At 35.6% G+C, this 19,980-nt stretch overlaps 1 protein-coding gene across 3 annotated transcripts in view; it reads right to left on the bottom strand.

Annotated features, from left to right (window-relative positions):
• The window catches only part of Ccser1 (coiled-coil serine-rich protein 1), a 1,236,544-nt gene that overhangs the window by 282,721 nt on the left and 933,843 nt on the right, over positions 1-19,980 (bottom strand). Inside the window, exon 11 of one of the 3 annotated variants that reach the window (XM_039108140.2) lies at positions 8,842-8,887. The exons of the other annotated variants lie outside the window; for them this stretch is intronic. Within the exon in view, the coding sequence (XP_038964068.1) occupies positions 8,842-8,887 (46 nt within the window). The remainder of the gene's footprint in view (positions 1-8,841; positions 8,888-19,980) is intronic. 3 annotated transcript variants of the gene reach the window in all.

Below are 19,980 nucleotides of genomic sequence, written 5' to 3'. Positions count from 1 at the left end.
ATGACTTCTTTGTGATTTTTTTGCATTTATTTTCTAAAAGAATGAGAAATGTTGTGGAATTGCATTAATGAAGAAGTGGGAAGGATGTGGGAGGTACTAGGAATTTTGTATGAATCTTTTTTTTTTCAATAAAACTTTGTGGAAGACATGGCAAACTATGAACTAACAAAATCTGCCAGAGACTCATTAAAGGGCATTAGTAGTTCCTCTCAATGTAATAGGAATAATAAGAATAAATTGTAACTAAGAGGATAGATAGACAAGATTTAAACCATTGATCAGCACACAATGTAATGCAATGCTGTTTGGTGTTCCTCTGCTTGGAACGTTCTCATCAGTTGCAATTCTATGAAACAGAACAAATTAAGTTAATGAATTACCAATCAATGCCCCTTTAATACTAATATAAATTATGTTTGTTAGCACATATCTTCAATTTATTATCTACATCTAACAATCATTTGTACATTACTGATGATCGTGACAGTCATTTTCAGTGTCATTAAATATAGAAGAAAACATTTTAGATGCTAACAAAGATTTATTAATACTATGGAAAGTAAAATAATTACACAATAACAAATAAACAGAAAAAATATCTTTGCATTCTTAATAAGAAGCTAAGCATAACTGTCAAATTTTCTGAAGCTCTAAGATGATCTTCTGCTTTAGCCTGACTTAGTAAGCTTACTAATCACTTAAATGAAAAAAGTAAAAATAATACCATGTAATAGTTTTATTCTGTGCTTTGTGATTCAACCCACACTTCTTTTCAACTATGGTTGTTGCTTCAATTTTCTATCATTAAGAATTATTCTGCTTAAGAATAATTTCACAATAGGCAATTCTTTTGATTAATGAAAGTTTAGTTATTGCATTTGACAAAGGAAAATCAGTGCCAACATTTTAATATGCTTGATTAGAAAATTATTATGCTAAATTATGGTAAGTGGGGACTGTTCCATCATGGCAGTACAGAATATAGATTATGAAATCGATAATGAATGCCTGGATCTCTAACACTGCTTATTCCTTTCAATCATCAGTAGCATGTTGGGCTCAAAATTCTCTGCTTTGCCATGACCTTTTAACGTCTGTTGTAAAATTATGTTGATAAACAAACGCCTGAATACAGACCACAAACTATAGAACTACGAAAATACAAAAGGAAATGGATAAACGAGTCGCTCAAATATTGTGGAAATGATCATTTTATTACTGTAGAACTTAATAGAGTGTAATCTAAGGGGCACATGCTCTGTAATAAATTATTGAAAACTCTTCTGTGATCTTATGTTTTATGATATGCAGGGTTTCAATACTGCCCAGCATCTCTCTGCAAGCTTTCCTTACTCTTTGATTTTCAGCAGTGTAAGTGTGATATTCTAGGTGTGTTCTTTTCGCTTTCTGTTTGTTCTTTAATCTTCTTGAATCTATAATTTTGTTTGTGCTGTCATTTCAGAATCTGTGGCCATTACCTCTCAAGTGGTTCTTCTGAACTATGTGCTCCCTAGGATGGCACTTACAAGTAAATCAAAATACTTGATTATTTTCCATAGCCCTTTGATTTTCATTCAATACTCCAAGCCTACTCCACCCTTCCCCTTTGTGTTTTAACTTGGTAATTTCTGTAGAGCATCTTCAAATTCATAATTCTTTCCATAACTTGTTATTCTCATAAATCTGACCATCACAAACATTCATCTTGCTTGTTATTGAACAGTAAGTATCTAAAGGCTACTTTTGATTCTATTTTATACCATCATCTGCTGAAAGAATACATCTGATCCTCACAAAACCCTTCCATTAATGCACTAACCATAATTATGACCATTTTAACTCTCCTGCCACATATTTATAGAATCTACATAATAACCTTTATCTGGCTCTGATGATTGTTCTATCACTTCACAGAATATTGTGCTTTAACTTGTCTTCCCCCATCTTTCCAAAAGGTACAGAACTTCTGTGGAAAGTCACATGTCATATTCAGGACAGTAGAGACTTAGGTAACAAATATCAAGTGGGGAAATCCAGTGTGGTGAATAGCGTAGACGTTGAGGGTATAGTTTAATTACTCCAGTTATTTTGACTTTCGTTGACTCAATGTCTTTCTTTCTGTTAGGGATAGTTGACATAAACCTTTTTATTGTAAATTCCTCTTCTGCTGTGGAACATTTATTTGTACTTAGTTCCTTCTATTATCTGTCTGTACTTTTGTAATCTTTAAACTACAATTCAGGACTACTTGGAATTTAATGCGAGTTAATCTGGAAAATCAGCAGCGGCATCTTTCTTCCTTTGGTGAGGTTTTTGTCTTTAATGGTCCCAAGTGGGACCTGCCCCAAACTCTGTGGAACACTGGATTCCATCATGTATTCTTGTTATTCCCTGAAGTGTAATAAACCCCTTCTTTTCCTACCCCAAGCTTGAATAACTTTTTACACAGAATCTACTGGTTATACTCTGTGCTGCATCTCTATTTCAGGCTTTTGTTCTCTGGGGATGCCAGGAAAACAAAAGATGGATCTGGATGGGTTTTTTCCCTTTTGTGCAGAGGTTGATCCATTCAATGAAGTGAAATGAGAGGTTTCTTTTTAGGAATGTTATTAATAATTTTAACAAAATAATTATGATTTTAATATGTAGAAGCAATCTTCTTTACAAACATTCAGATAATTTTTCAAGACACCCCTTTTGACATGAATATTCAAAAATTTTCTCTGAATGTGAAAATAATTATGCAACACGGTTTCATTCCATTTAACTTTGATGAATATTGTTCACTAGAGGAATATATAAATATGCCTGTTAACTAAGTCAACATAGCATCTCAAAATGGAGTCATGAATCCTCTCAATGTAGATTCATGCCTTTTATACAGTCACCTAAACTCCCAAGGGTTCTCTATTTTTGGATGATTATTTTTCAAGGTAATGTTAAAGAAAATTGTTTAATTTAGTACAGTTTTATAAGGAACAGTCATATGTTTAAAAAAGCCCTCGGTCCTGAGAAGACTCATTTCCCCAATGCAGAGTAATGTCAAGGCATTGAGATTGGAGTGGGTGGGTGGAGTGGGAGTATCCTCATAGAAGTAGGGGGATGGGGCAGGGATATAGGAGAGTGGGGAAAGGGAATAACATTTGAAATGTAAATACCAATCCAGCCCTACAGAGGATCCTAGAAGAAAAACTCCAATAAAAGGAAGATATCTCTACCTAAGAAAAGACAAGATATTAAGAATCCAAGAAAACCACAAGCACATAAAGCTATCTATAATATCAAATATAATGGGAACCAACAGTCATCTGTCTTTAATATCTTTAAATATTACTAGACCCAACTCACCTATAAAAAGACATAAGCTAACAGACTGGATACACAAATAAGATCCAAAATGCTGATGCATAAAAGAAACACACCTCATTAACAAAGACAGAAACTATCTTACAGTAAAAGGATGGAAAAAGGTCTACCAAGGAAATGGTCCCAAGAAACAAGTTGGAGTTGCCATCCTAATACCCAAAAACATAAACTCTCACCAAAAGTTATCAAGCATGATAAGGAAGGACACTTCAGATTCATCAAAGGGAAAATGCACCAAGGGAAAGCATCTTAATGAACTATATAAATAAACTCAAAGAAAAATATCACACGATCATCTCCTTAGATGCAACATTTGACAAAATACAACACCCCTTCATATTAAAAGTATTGGAGAGATCAGGAATTCAAACATAATAAAAGCAAATTATACCAAACCAACAACCAATATCAAATAGAATGGAGAGACACTTGAAGCAATCCCACTGAAATCTGGGACAAGACAAAGACGCCCAATCTTTCCATATCTATTCAATATAGTACTCGAAATGCTAGCTAGAACAATAAGACAACAAAAGAGATCAAGCAAATACAAATTGGCAAAGAAGAATTACAGGTACCACTATATACAGATGATATGACAGTATACAGAGAACTTCTCCAGCTGATAAACAACTTCAGCAAACTGGCCGGATATAAAATTAACAAATAAATCAGTAGCCTTCTTTTATACAAATGTTAAACAGGCTGAGAAAGAAATTAGGAATTATTCCCTTCACAACAGCCACAGATATATAAAGTATCTTGGGGTGACTCTAACCAAACAAGTGAAAGACCTTTATGATTAGAACTTCAAGTCTCTCAAGAAAGAAATTGAAGATCTCAGAAAATGGGGAGAACTCCCATGATCATGCATTGGCAGAATCAACAGTAAAACTGGGCATCCTACCAAGGGCCGTGTACAGATTCAGTACAATCCCCATCAAAATCCCAACATAATTCTTCAAAGACATGGAAAGAACAATTCTCAAATTCCTCTGGAAAGGGAAAAAACACAGAATAGCAAAAACAATTCTTAACAGTAAAAGAATGACTGGGGGAATCACCATCCCTGACCTCAAGCTCTGCTATAGAGCAATAGTGACAAAAACTGTAGGGTATTGACACAGAGACAGACAGGATGATCAATGGAATAGAATTGAAAACCCAGAAATAAAACCACACACTTACGCACACTTGATTTTGATAAAGAAGCCAAAAATATACAATGGGAAAAAGAAAGCATCCTCAATAGAGAGTGCTGGTCTAACTGGCTGTCTGTATGTAGAAAAATGAAATAGACCAATATTTGTCACCATACACAAAGTTCAAGTCTAAGTAGATCAAGGACCTCAACATAAACCAGAAACATTTAATCTAATAGTAGAGAGAGTGGGGAAGAGCCTTGAACTCATTGACACAGGCAGAAATTTTCTAATAGAACTCCAATGGCTTATGCTCTAAGATCAAGAATTGATAAGTGGGACCTCATGAAACTGAAAAGTTTCTGTAAGGCAAAGGACATAGTCAATAAAACAAATCATCATCCTACAGATTGGGAAAAATTATCTTCACTAACTACAAATCGATAGAGGGGTAATATCCAAAATATGTAAAGAACTTGAGAAGTTTACCACCAAAACCCCAAACAACCCATAAAAAATGGGGTATAATCCCAGAATTCATAATAGAGGAATCTTGAATGGCTGAGAAGCACCTAAAGAAATGTTCAATGTCCTAAAGGATCAGAGAAATGCAAATCAAAAGGACCCTGAGATTCCACTTTATACCAGTCAGAATGGCTAAGATCAAAACCTCAGATGACAACACATGTTGGCAAGGATGCGGATAAAGAGGAACATTCCTCCACTGCTGCTGGGATTGCAAACTGGTACAGCCACTCTGGAAATCAATTTGGAGGTTCGTCAGAAAATTGGAAATAGACCTACCTAAAGATCCAGAAACACCACTCTTAGGAAAATACCCCAAAGATGCTCCACTATGCCACTGGGGCACATGTTCCACTATGTTCATTGTGGGTTTATTTGTGATAGCCAGTAGCTGGAAACAACTCACTGTCCCACGACAGAAAAATGAATGCAGAAAATGTGGTTTATTTACACAATGGAATACTACTCAGCTATTAAGAACAAGTACGTCCTGAGCATTGCAGGCAAATGAATGGAAAATATTATCCAGAGCAAAGTAACTCAGACCAAAAGGACATGCTTGATATGATCTCACTAATGAGAGGATATTAGCAAAAAAAGGAAAAAGAAAAAAAAAAGGACAGAATACCCAAGATACATTTCACAGAACAGAACTCAAAAAGGTCAACAAGCTGAAGGGTCAAAGTGAGGAAGAGGATGCTTTAGTTCCACTTGGGTGAGAGACAAAAGAAACTACAAGGGGGCAGGGAGAGAGGGACAGCTGCAGGAAAGAGGATGGGTGTGGGGAGAGGGGGGAACATGATCTGATACTGGGTTGGCCTAAGGACTGAAGCCCTGAGGGCCAGCAGAAAGAATGGAAACAGGCGACCTCAGGAGGAAGGTGGTCAGGAAGACATTCTAGAATGTACCAGAGACCTGGAAAGTGAGAGACTCTCAGGATTCAAAAGAGAGGACCCTAGGTTAAAAGCCCTACCAAAGGGAGAGGGAACTTAATTGAATTTACCTCTACCAGAAAGACAGGGCATCAATTGAGGGATGGGGTTGCTATGCCACAACCAAAACTCTACCCCATAATTCTTCCTGTCTGAAAGAAATGCAAGGATGCAAATGGAGAAAAGCCTGAGGAAAAGAAAGTCCAACAACAGGCCCAAAGTTGGTTCCAGCTCAAGGGGAGTCCCCAAGACCTGACTACCATGACTGTTCTTCAAAAGACCCAACAAGCAGCAGAAACAGTCAGATGCAGATATGTGCACCCAACCAATGAACAGAAGCTGCTGACCCCGCTGGTTGAATTAGGGAAAAGCTGGAGGAAGCTGAGGAAGAAGGCAACCCTGTAGGAGGACCAGCAGTCTCAATTAACCTGGACCCCTGAGACCTCTCAGACACTGGATCACCAACCAGGCAGCATACACCAGCTGAGATGAGGCCTCCAACACACATACAGCAGAGGACTCCTGGGTCTGGGTTTAGTCAGAGAAGATGCACCTAACCCTCAGAGATTTGAGGCCACAGGGAGTTTAGAGGTCTGATGGGATGGAGGAAGTGGGGATATCCTTGTGGAGATGGGGACAGAGTGGGGAGCAGGGAGGAGGTATGTGATGTAGAACCTTCAGGGTGGGTGGTGAGTGGAATAAAATATGGAGTGTAATATATATATATATGTGTGTGTGTGTGTGTACGTATACATATATATATATTAAAATATCCAAGAAAAATAAAATATGGAGTGAAGTGTAATTTATATATATATATTAAAATGTTCAAGAAAAATAAAATTAAATAAAGATTTTAATGTCAAATAAAACAAAACATAAAGAATTTGTCGGCTGTATCTCTAAGTATGAGTTCATTTTTGATATCGACAACAATGTAACATACTGATTAAAATTCATCTGGAAAAGGTCCCACTGGACATTTATAATGGACAAGGAAAGGAAAACTGTGAATGTCAATGACCATCTTCATGTGTATAATTAACTGATCATTACTGTATGATGCTTTCTGTAATCACCACAATTACAAATGCTGAGTAAGACACTGAAGACCTATACTGCTACAGGGCAGAGACCTGAGGACTCACACTTGATTAAGAGGAAATATGAGTCCTCTGTATTGGAGAGCTTCACAGTCTCACTGTTCAAGACCTTATGTTTAGAAGGCAATGTATATTCTAATGATGCTGCTCACTAACACATATTTGTAACTAAACATCCTCTTCTTTGCACTTTCCTTTCTGATTTTAATAAGGTGAATTCTCACTTCACCAGAAGCTAAAATCAAAGTGTATGAATATGTTCATATCACATTTTTATTTTATGAAAGTAGAAAATGATTTTATGAAAATCAAAAGATGCACATTGTAACGTTTATTTCTATCTATGATTTCACAGGACAGAGTGATACCAGTTCTCTAGTGTCCAGGACTGGACCCTATTGGTGCAGTGGCCATCAAGCTTTAGGCTCAACTTATATGAAGAGTAAACATTTGCTCTTTATTAACAAAACAAAACAAAATCTGAAATTTTATGCCTTAGGTTTCAATTATATCAATTAATACTTCAATAATAACTAACTAAAGTAAAATTTTATTTCTAATAAACTTTAGAAAATTAAATAATAGGTCAATAAAAAAGAAAAACAGCAAAAGATTATTATCTGTGGTGACCACTATATTTCTGTAAATTTTAATATTCCTAAGTCATTCATACTAGCAGTTCTTTTTGACTTTAGCTTTATTTATAATAATTCAAACATCCAAAATTAATCCATGAGGAAGGAAATAACACGTGTACAATTTCATTTGTTGTTTTGGCCACTGTATAAAAAGCACCATATACGGTGTTTTTATTACTAACTCATAGATCTTCCTTTTTAAATGTCCTCAAATGATTTTTTCTTAAAATAGTGAAAATAAGCACTGTGCACAGTGAAGTGTCCTTTTTAGTAACCCAAGCATCATATTAAGAAGAATCCACTGGCAGTTATGGTTAGACACAATTCAGTCCATGAATATTTGTTGCTCAAGCAATTGGCAATGGAGGCACATAACCAAGTCAACTGATAGAAGCTGCGTAGCAGGAAAAGGGAATGAATGGAAGGGGAGGTGAGGACAGCTGTTCATCAATCAAAGTTGGCTGGCACAGATGAAGTTGACAGGTACATCTCTCAGTGGCACACTGATGTAGACAAGCTGCCAGAGACTTCAGGGCTGCAATCAGGTTTATGATAACAGCAGATTAAAGCTGTAAAAATCTGGGGTTCCTAGGTAAATTTTTATGCATTAATTTTAATGATCTAAATGTGATGACTTAGAAATAAAGCAAACATTTAGAGATTCACGCTTTAAATTCACTGGAGGGCAGATGTCTTTTTGTAATAATACTAGGTAGGGTCTTTCAAGGTTGGACAAAACATTCAGTTATGTGATATGAAAACTCTGAATAGTGAAGGAAAGAAAGTTAGAATGTGGGGAAGTCATATGATTCACACTCAGAGAAAGTGTTCTCTTTGTTGCCAAATAAACATAGTTGTATTAGATTAAATGCCCTCTGCACCAGACTTGGAGTCATTACTGAAGTCTTAGTGTACTTGGCTATATTGCAATATGGCTTTTCTTAAATGAGCTTGATAATGACGGACAGATAAGGAAGAAGCAAAGGGAACCATCTGCTACAAATACATCATAGGTAATATACAACAGTAGAGATTGCATATTGACCTGTGGGCACTGGTCTCAGTCAGCATGCCATGCTACAGCACAGAAACACAGGCCATGTTTACAACACAGAGCTGAAGGTAAGAGACTCACATAATTGCCTGCGAGAAGGTACAGGAACATTTCCATAAGCTGTGCCCTGGAAATAAAACACATTTTTTGGAGCAAATGATATCAGCATTATTAAAAGCAGAAAGTGGGGGAGAAATAAATTTTAAAATATGAAAAAATGCAACGTAAGTACAAATTAATGAGGCTGATTTTAAGAAGTAAGACTGAACTACCCTATTGGATGATGGAGGAGATTAAATATAAAATAAGCCAATGGAAAAAAGATAAAAATTATAGCAAAAACGAAAGCAGTTAGATTTCACAGGAACTCTGAGAAAAGTGGAGCACACATATTCTGAAGTGACCACTTTAGAAAGTGGGCTGTCTCACACCATGTCCTTCAGTGATGCCATTGTTGTGCGTCTTTAAAAGTGAGCAGTGTTTTGGAGAGATGGCTCAGCCCTTAAGAGCACTAACTGCTCTTCTAGAGGTCTGGAGTTCAGTTGTCAGCAATCACATGGTGGCTCACAACCATCTGTTTTGGGATCCGATGGCCTCTTCTGGTGTGTCAGAAGACAGCTACAGTGTACTCACATATATAAATAAGTCTTTAAAGTGAGCAGTACATCAGGAGTTGCTCTTTTCTGTTTCCAAGCTTAAGCATGTGCAAAAAATGACAGAATAGAAGAAGGAAAAGAAGAGGAGGAGGCAGAGGAGTAAGACTTCAATAACACGAAAAAATTTCAGATTTATGCTTTAACGAAAATTGATAATGGCAAAGCAGCATGACTTAACGGACAGAAAACATCATACAATGATGACATGAATGATGAATGGCATATGGTGGACCCCATGGTGAGCCTGACGGTGCTCATGATTCTTGCCATAACCCTCTGGTACAATATGTCGTACAAGCACGTACTTCAAGTTAAGTTTGGGGTTTTATTGCTGGTACCACAATACGTTATAAGACGTGCCAAAAGATCTAAAACAATACATTAAAATGCCATAACACTAATAGCTATTTACTAATACAATAATTCACAAATAATAATTATGTTGAAAAGGAATACTTATGCCCTGCTTTTTCTGTGGTATTCCCATGCCTAACACACCAGACCTCGACTCGACTGAAACTTGGCTGCTCCCCGCTTTGTTTCAGTTTGGCTCAGCAGCACTTTCAACTTTTATTCATTATCCTTCCCAGTTTTTGCTGAGGAGAAAACTTTCTAAAATTAAATGAGTTTTTATTCAGTTTGGAAACAGTTAAAGACCCATCCAAGTTTTTCTAACCTAATTAAGGTGTTAAATAGTGGGATATTGGTTGCTTGAATTGAATGAACTTGTCACAGGGGCTGGAGATGGTTCAGCAATTACAAGTACCTGCCTATGGCCAGAGCAACCACATCCAGTTATCGGCATGCACTTCCTGTACCTAACCATCTACAATTCCAGGCAGAGGATCCAAAGGGCTTTTCTGGCCTCCACAGGCACACAAACTGACAACAGATAGCACATACAGATGCACATACACATGCACATACACATACGCATACATACATATTCATAAAAGTATCCTTAGCAAAAGAATAACAAATTTTAGCACTGTAGCCTTGGTCATATAAACATACTTCCAAAAGGACTTATCTCTTAAAACATATGAAGAGTTCTATTCAAACATAGGAACAAGTCATGAAAATTGGTAGCTGAAATTTGCTCTCTGAAACATGTTTACATGTGTAATCTATTTAGGAAGTTTATAAGTGTAATCTATTTTGGTAATGGTCTATATTGGTTTTCTCAGGATAAATTTTCTACTGTAGATAGGTGCAAATAAATGAGATTAGATTAATTGCAGCCTTTCTAGAAGAAATCTCAATACTACCTTAGCTTGGATTATAGACTCAGATACAGAATTTTAATAGAATTCTTACAAGTCAATCACCCCCTGAAAATTATTCTAATATTTATTAGAAAATATTCCCCACACCTGAAACACATTAGTGCTGTTTTTATCAAAGATTTAACTGGAAATACTTGAATACTCAACATGATTCCTATAGTAAGCTGAAAAAAAGAAACAAACAAACCCCCACTATTGAAACAGGATTTTAAAGCATGAATAAGCAATGTCTTTCTAATTCTCTGATGGTAGGAATCAGTCTTTTCACTTCTGAAGCATCAAGTTGCTAGTGTGATCATTGGAAGGGTACAATTAAGTGCAATTCAAATCATGGCACATGTAAGTTTTCATACAGCTTTGCATCTGAGGAGGAAGAAAGCTGCACTTTTCTTACTCACATTGGAGCAATTCCAAGAATTATCAATGGTCAAGAGGAAACTGCAAAAATCTGGCAGATCTATTGTTGCCAAACAAACTAACAATTTATTTGACTTAGGTCACTGATTTACTAGTATAAGAATCACTAGATTGGTTGTTCAAGGTTCAATTTATATTTACTCTCATCATTATCTATAGATATAACTATGGTCAAAAACAAGCATTTTTTTTCTTTTGAGGACTTTCAATGCATTACCTCAACTTAAAATAAATATAAATTTTAGATATTTCCTATTCAAAATACAAATATTAAATGTGATAGAAAGTAAAAATTACATTAATTTCCATATCACATAATTTTTCAGGGAGGATCCTTGATGGGTACCTGAGGAAGACTCCAGAGAATTCCCATGAAGAGCAAGAATTGCCTCTCATTTTCATTTTGCATCCATTACCATTTATTCTAATACATTGCAGCTCTTTATGGCAATGGAAAAAATTACCTAGACTTTATAAACTAATATGTATGTTTCAGATATAATAAATGAAAGAAAAATATGATAATTTTCTATAATAGTATGTGGGCTGTATTAGCAAATGCTCAAATATTACTATAGAGAGATTAATCTCTGATAGGGAGACATATTCTGGCTAGGAAAACTGTTTAGCATAAGGAACCAAGGGGCAGCTGAAAGAAAAGCTTTGAGAAGATGAGATGATTAAGGCTGGATTATCCAATGTATCTACATTGCTTTCATTTTAAATAATTTTCTTTCCTAAGAGGTGGTTCCTAAAAATTCATCTATTATTGGAGACCATCAGTTTGAAAAATTCATAAAATTTAATTCAATTTTTCCACTCAAGATTCAGAAAATTTTCATTTAAGTCACAGTAAAAAAAAAGCCAGTATTCAATTTAATTGCAGTGGCTTAATGAATCCAACAGAGAAATACTCCACCAAGACAAATTTTCACATACAGTGTAAGTAATGGATATAATTGCTGGTGTTTAAGAGTTTAATTATTCTTCACAGCTACACCATCATCTACATGCATACACACACATACATGTACATATACATGCACATATACATATGTATATGTGCATGCATATATAAAACTGTCTTAGTAATGCTGACATTTGGTGGGGAATATGTTATTTTCACAGTATGCCACCATTTCACGTATAATTTATAAATAAGGAAGAAATCATAGCAAAATGATTTTCCACAGCATTGGCAGACACAGAGCTAAGCTTACTTGGTGTAACAAAATGCTGCGCAGATGCTTAGCCTTTATGCTCAAAGTGAATGTGAAGACCGAACCACGCAGTCAGACTTCAGCATGAGAATTATGTAGGTATGATCACTGTCTTTTAAAGTTATAAGTGAGAATCTAAATTAGTACAAGATTCTCTAACCCATAAAGGATATGAAACTGTGAAAATCCATGAAAATAAAGCAATAAATGTTTTAGAAAGTATGCATGCCACATGCACAAACATTCAACAATCTTCCTTGCAATAAACCTATTTGCTATTTGCTACTAAATGCAGAGTGCAGAGGAGATGGATAAAATAAAGTATAATCATACTGAGGTTAAAGTCAACGCTGTCTTCTTGAGGAAGTATTAAAATAATATTGACCACAGGCACACAAGTGGAAGGTAAAACAGTGTTATAAATGGATAGAAATATGGACAGGTATGGACAGGAGAATATTGGATATATATATATATATATATATATATATGTATGTGTGTGTGTCTATATATCCAAAAGTCTGAGTCCAAGCAAGTGATTTCTGAATTCAAAATTACCTAAATGTTCAGAGTAATATTTTCTGCTAAGTCTTGAGCTGTAAGAACCAAACATAAATATTTCTACAAAAATATAATAAGCTTGCTTATTTTAAGCAATTATGAATAGCTTCCTGTCAGTTCACGTCAAGCATTATTTGTCCACCAAAGATTTCACTTTTGTGACTCGGTAGCTATAAGGAATTGTGACATTTTTAACAGTATACGTTAGAATGAAAGGAGACATGGAATTGTTAGAAAAATATGATTTTAAATGCATTCCCATAGTCCCTTCCACATTTAGAATATCCTTTGAACTGGTTTTAGGAATGCTGACTCTCTAGAAAATAGAGATGTGTAGAGTTTCAGCACTGAGATAAAGATGCAACGTTTGAAATGAGCGCTTGTAATAAAATTGAAACACTTTCCTGGCACTACCATGCCATATGTGGAATTACAACTGAGCTAATGCAACAATTTGAACCTTAGAAATAGTTTGACTTTCAACAGTAAGAGTTTGTTTCTGATAAATGTGTCCAATTTCTAATATGGCTTCATTCTTTTGGTATGATAGCTCTTTAAATTTATGAGAAACCAGTGTTTATTTTTATTACCTATCATTATCTTCAAATGGCTAATTAAAATGCACAGGTTAATAGTGCAGCAAGTATGCACTTTGTGAAATAATTCCTTGACATTGGATATTTGAGGCCCTTGAGTTATATAAAACTAAGTACTAGTTTACATTCTTTTAGATCCCAAGTATAATATATTTTATACTTTATATAATTATACAATTTATTTAATCCCTTCAAATGAACAACAATAAAGTGTTACCTTTCTTAAAATTCCTTCGAGTGCATACATCTGTGAAACTCATGATTTTTATCTCTGCCACTGTGGTTGGCAGAGAGTGATCAAGTCATTCGTTCATCAATAAAGCCAAGCAGAGTACAGAATTTACAGGCAAATCTACCTTCGCACAGACAGGAGCTTTCTGTACTCAATACATTGTCTAGAAGCCAGTTAAGATCATGGGAACCAGCCCACCTCTCAACTGTGACCACGGTTCTCCTGTTTAGACTAATTCACTAGCTCTGTTTTACAATGAAAGTTAGAGCAGAGAAATTGGAAAAGGTTACGAGTGAGGATACCTTATTCCCACTTGGGAGAAAGAAGAAAGCAATCGCAGGGTTGGGGATGGGGATGAGGTAGTGACCTGGGTAAGAAAGGGGACAGGGAGGGGAAGAGGAAAACGTGATCAGGTATGGGGAGGGGGTAGAAACAGAACCGAAGCCCTGAGGGCCAGCAGAAAGAATGGAAACAGGCAACCTCAGGAGGTAGGAGGTGGTGGGACCCTCTAGAATGCACCAGAGACCTGGGAGGTGAGAGGTTTTCAGGACTCAAAGTGAGGGATCCTTGACAAAATGTTGTACAGTGGAGAGATGTCACTTGTAGAGTCCACCTCCAGTAGAAAAACAGGGCATCAAGTGGAGAGGTGGGGTTGCCATCCTACAGTCAAAAACTCTAATCCAGACTTGTTCCTTTCTGAAAGAACTACAAGGTCAAAAATGGAGAAGAGCCTGAAAGAAAGGAGGTACAGGGACAGGTCCAGATTGGGATCCAGCTCAAGGGGATGCCCCAAGCCGGACACTATTACTGATTCTGTGGTATCCTTACAAACATGAACCTAGCATGACTGCCCTCCAAAAGACCCAACAGGCAGCTGAAAGAGTTAGATGCAGATATTTACACCCAACCAATGGACAGAAGCTGGTGACCCCTGTGGTTGAATTAGGAAAAAGCTAGAAGAAGCTGAGGAGGAGGGCGACCCTGTAGCAAGATCAGCAATCTCAACTAAACTGGACCCTTGAGATACTCAGACACTGAGCATACACCAGTGGACTTGAGGCCCTGACACATACACAGCAGGGGACTGCCAGGTCTTGACTCAGTGAGAGAAGATGCACCTGAGGCCCCAAAGACTGGGGAGGTCTCACAGGATGGGGGATGGTGTGGGGACATCCTCTCAGAGACAAGGGGAGAAGGTGTGGAAAGAATCATAGGGCAGACTGAGAGGGGAATCAAGACTGGACTGTAAAAAAATGATTAAATAATAAAAATTGCATCGATGTGATTTGATATTCGAACTCTTAATCAGCAAAAAGTAAAAGGAAAGAAAACTTTAAAAGTAAATAAAATAATAAATGTAGGTATTTGTGAGATATTTTATACTCCCAACAACTAGTAAAACTCAGAAATGAGAAACTGAAGGGTTGATGATGAACACCAATAACGTTGAGGTTGTAACCACTTCCACATCTGTGAGAGACAGTAGTGTCAACTGAGAAAACTAAGTACACGCCCTTCTGCAAATCCTTGGATTGCTGCTCCACCCTGACATGGGGAGAGCAAAAATGAGCAGCGTGCATTTTAACAGACATTGTTACTACGGAAGTGTGCATCTCTAATTTTCAATCATTCCCCACTTTCTGAGACAAAAGTAAAAGATTTTGTGAAAAGAGGTAATATGATTTCTTAAATGAACTTTAAATTATTTTCCCTTAATTGATCCCCTTGACATATTTCAACAGCATCCTCTCCTGTTATTTTGTCAGTAAGAAACCCAGAAGATGGGCTTGAGTCCTGACATTATGCTGAGAATGTCAAATGGAGTCTACCTGTAAGAAAAACACAAACTTACCTGTATGCTTTCTGTCATTTTGACTTATAATAGAAGCTACAACCCTTTGCATTGGGAGACTCCATAGGGCATCGCTAAAGGCCATCAATTCCTCCTAGCTAGTTAGAACTCTCCTATGATGCTTTTATTGCTTAAAAATGTTCCAAGACCTTCTTTTATCATATCCCTTTGAAACCAAGTGACCCACTTCTCAGAAGAACATAATCGCAGCTTGACATTTGCTACAGACAGAGCAGTGAGTTCTGAGGGTTAATGTGATAGCGTGAACTATTTGATATGCATCTCTCTAATTATTTTGGAATTCTCTTCTCTTCTCTGGTTATGACTTCGCTATTATCAACAGAGAGCAAGGCATTTTAAAAGTAAAAGCACTTTACACTGCAAAAGCAATGGGAAAAAGAGACGATGCTGAGAATGGTCTTTGAAAAGGGGTATTGTTTCATTTTAGAAATGAACTGAGGACAAATACAGTCTTTAAACTTAAAATTTATCGTTTGTCATATATGTACCATTTGTAATAATCTATATATTTTACTTAAAAGGACAAAGGAAAAATTGAACTGTCTCAGCAGTAACATGCTGGCTTCATATTTGTAGAATTTTCTCTAATTCAGTGTCTCTGGGCTCATGAATACAGTTTATGTGTTTCTCCTCATGCTAATATATTTTAGTGTATTATTTAAATAAAACTTAAATAAAATGAAAATAAATAAGTAAATAAAACTCAATACTGTAGTCTTTAATTTGGTTGATTGCACAAATAAAATAATGAATACACCAGAGCAGGGCTTTTTATTTAGGGAAGATTTCTAAAATAATCACAATTCCAAAGAGATTTATAAAGTCAATACAAAATGTTAACATTGATTGAGTGAATTTGAGAGAAAAATATCTCAGGTCAGAAGTTGAAGTCAGTAGCTATTAAAAATTTGAATTGAGACCTTTAACGAAATGCCACACTGTTGGTTCTGAGAGTTTCATGTTGAAGCTTAGTGAAATTGTTATCAGAAAACTTGGGATACTCTATGGTAGTATGGCATATGCCCTGAAATCTCCACAGGTGGACAGTTGGTTCCTAAGGATTACGTATTATCAACCAGGGCAGACCACATTGTTAGAAACTGTCTAAAATGAATAATGAACTGAAAGAAAGAAGAAATTCATTTTTAAACAATTAAAGGAAATACAGACAAATGAATGAAGACTGATAGCAGAAACATACCTTCAAATAAATACTAGAATTTATAACATTTCAGCAAACTGGATTACAATCCAAGATTTGCCTTCCCATTTATAACCAAATTTTATTTTCTGTGGTCATGATGGTTATGATTGTGTATTTTGTACACAGTACATGGAATACTCCATAATGACAATCACAATAATAGATCTGAGATCTCCAGTTTGTTTAATTAAATGTAACTCTCACAACTGGATTGTCCAATCTAGGAGAAAGCAATCTAGGAGTGTGCTTTGTCAAAGAGTTAAAGAAACATTAAGCATTAGAGGAAAGCTGGACAGTTGATTTTGTAAAGAATAATCAACATGTTAAAGACACACTAGTTTGCAAAGACTTCGTGTAAATTTTACAGAAACAGTACTGCTAACTGAGCACAGACGTATGTGTTCAAACAGACTGAAAGTTGCCAATCCACATTCCTCCTGTTAGGTATAAACACTTTATTTATTGTGTGAGTAACTCTTCTCTTCTTATTATGTTTTAAAATGATAAAGCGGCAGGAAATATTTAAATCCTAAAAGAAACAATAATGAGCTGCCTCTGTTTTTTATAGCCTTTCTATAATAAAACCTAAGTTGTGTTCCCCTGAGGAATATAGTCAATGAACATAATATAAATTGCTTTGGGAAAATTACCAGACATTTCTCTGCTCAACCATCATTAGTTTTCCATGCTGGTGGTTTGTTAAAATTCAGCAGGGAGGATATTTATGATTTTGGTACAGGGGAATTTGATTATTTCTTAGAATCCCTCATTTGTCCATGTTAAAAATACATGTAGTCTTCATTAAGAGTAGGTAGTAACCCTTTGACATGGGTGCCATTGGAAGGTGTGTGAAATTGCTTCATTTTCACAACAAAATTTTAGAAAAATTACATAATGACTCTTCTTACACACATTAAAGAAAGGGGATTTTCAAGTCTAAATTCCCCTGGGAGACAGAAAGTTTCCGTTATTAGTTTCAAAAGCATTCCAAGTTCAATGGTTACCATCAACATCTTTCCATCAAGCTTTGCTTCTGGAGACTGGGAATCTTCTGTTTACAGATTTATTTTCTCGTATCTTCTAATAGTAACATTGACTCTGCTTTCGTGATGCGCCAGGTCACTCCTGCTTGCCAGGTACAAAAGAAGGGCTTTGAACTTATGCACCTGAAGGACTCTGGCTGACATACACATACTTGAGTAAGAGCTATAAATATGTGCATTGTTGAATTTACAGGGCTAAGCATCCACAGATGCTCATTTTGTAACATAATTTCAACTGATAAGTATTGAGAAAAATGCATAACTTGACATCTTGCTGTAGGCAGAGGAAGGAAAATGAATATTCACTTTAATGAAAATTTATACTAAACCATACAAATTTAAGTGAAGAATATCATATTTAAAATCAGTATCTTTCACCTCATAGTAGTTAGATCACATAAGTACTTTATTTTCATTGCAGGTGTATTTCTAATCACCATTTCTTAGTGGAATTTACTGCTGTGAATCTGAAGTTGAGGCATAGATACCTTATTTGATTTCTGTTCAGGAATTCTTGAACAACACTATATGTATGTGTGTGTATATATATATATATATATATATATATATATATATATATATATATATATACATATATATATTACCATATGTAATTTTAATTGTGTCTTATAACATGGACCATTTACCATGGTATCATGTCCCAGTTATAATCATTCCTACTATACAGATCGAGTTAAGACTGAAAATGGTTTGATCTAGAGAAGCACTTATGTTTGCTACAGAAATGAATGATTAAAAGGCAAAAGACTCTGATCATGCTAAATCGAACCAAGCTAAGCAATATATGTCTCTGAATACTGTCTTTATGTGTTTTAAGATTAAATTATAAGAATTGAGCTTAAATTGCACAATATTGTGTGGCATTAAATTTGGTTCAAGCTTTTGTTGAATGCTATAGTACCGTCCTATTAAGGCATAAATGAATGTCATAATTGTTGCTAGAACCCATAAAATTTATTAAAGATCAGTTTAATTAAAAAAGAGTTGTAATTTTGCTTGTCAAATTAGAAACTAATACAAACTTGTTTATAGGTCATACTAATTTTAGTTACAAAAACATATCTATTGGTAAAAAAAAGGTAGTCATCATTTCAACAGAAATGTTTAAAGTTCTAGTCCTTTACAGACTATGTAGTTCCGCTATATTCATTTACTGTATATGTACTTTTCTTGTACATATAATTGCAGACACTGTTACATATTTAATAGTGTGTTCAACGTTGGCACCTCACTTGAAATGTCTGTACCATGCTTGGTGCCTACTAGATTCCAAAGACTAGTATGTCTAATTAAACTTTTTTTCCTTTAGTAATATTTAGTTTTTATGTACATCCAGAACTTATTTATTGTCCAACATATTGAGGGGTATTTTTTTCAGCTCATAATAAAGTCACAAGATAGGTGTATTGTTATTTTTGTTTTACAGAATAAAAACAAGCAAAATTTCATCAACTAATTTGCTTACAGTTTCTGGCAATTAGCTGTAAGATGTTATTTGTGCCCAAAGAGTTTGCCATCAAATTCATATTCTTAACTGCCATGCTGTTTTTACATACTTTGATCATTGATAAAATAAAAACACATTTCTCTAATCTTCACAAAGATCCTCCAAGTCAAATGCTGTCTTCATTTATAATTGATGAGAGTTGAGTTTCAGAAGAGTCTAAACGAGTGGCCTGGAGTCCTGCATGCTGTGATTTTTCCATTCCATTATGAACACTCCACCAGGACTATTTAGTTTGACCTTATCCCAAGCACATCTTCAGTCCACAAAGCAGAAGAAGGTATAAAGAAACAGCAATACATATTTCATAGGTTGGATATTCACAATTTATATGCAGTTATCAAAGAAGAAAGACATTGTGACTTAAACTCACTTGTACTCCCACTTTGGCTTAGTGCCGTATCATCTGAATTAAATTCTTGTGACACATGGATGTTTCATAAAAAGGAAAGCCTGTTAGCCCTAGGTCTCTGAGAATGAGCAAGTGCAGAATTGAAATGTGTTTTTGTTTGTTTGTATTTCTTTGTCCATTTTGCTGTATTTCTTTCAGGTTAGTTTTTAGTGTCCCTGCCTGGACTGGGCTGAAACTCAGCATAACACAGCCTTT

Source organism: Rattus norvegicus, chromosome 4 (assembly GCF_036323735.1).
Source record: "Rattus norvegicus strain BN/NHsdMcwi chromosome 4, GRCr8, whole genome shotgun sequence".
Classification (NCBI taxonomy): Eukaryota; Metazoa; Chordata; class Mammalia; order Rodentia; family Muridae; genus Rattus; species Rattus norvegicus.
This window is presented reverse-complemented; position numbering and strand designations above follow the sequence as displayed.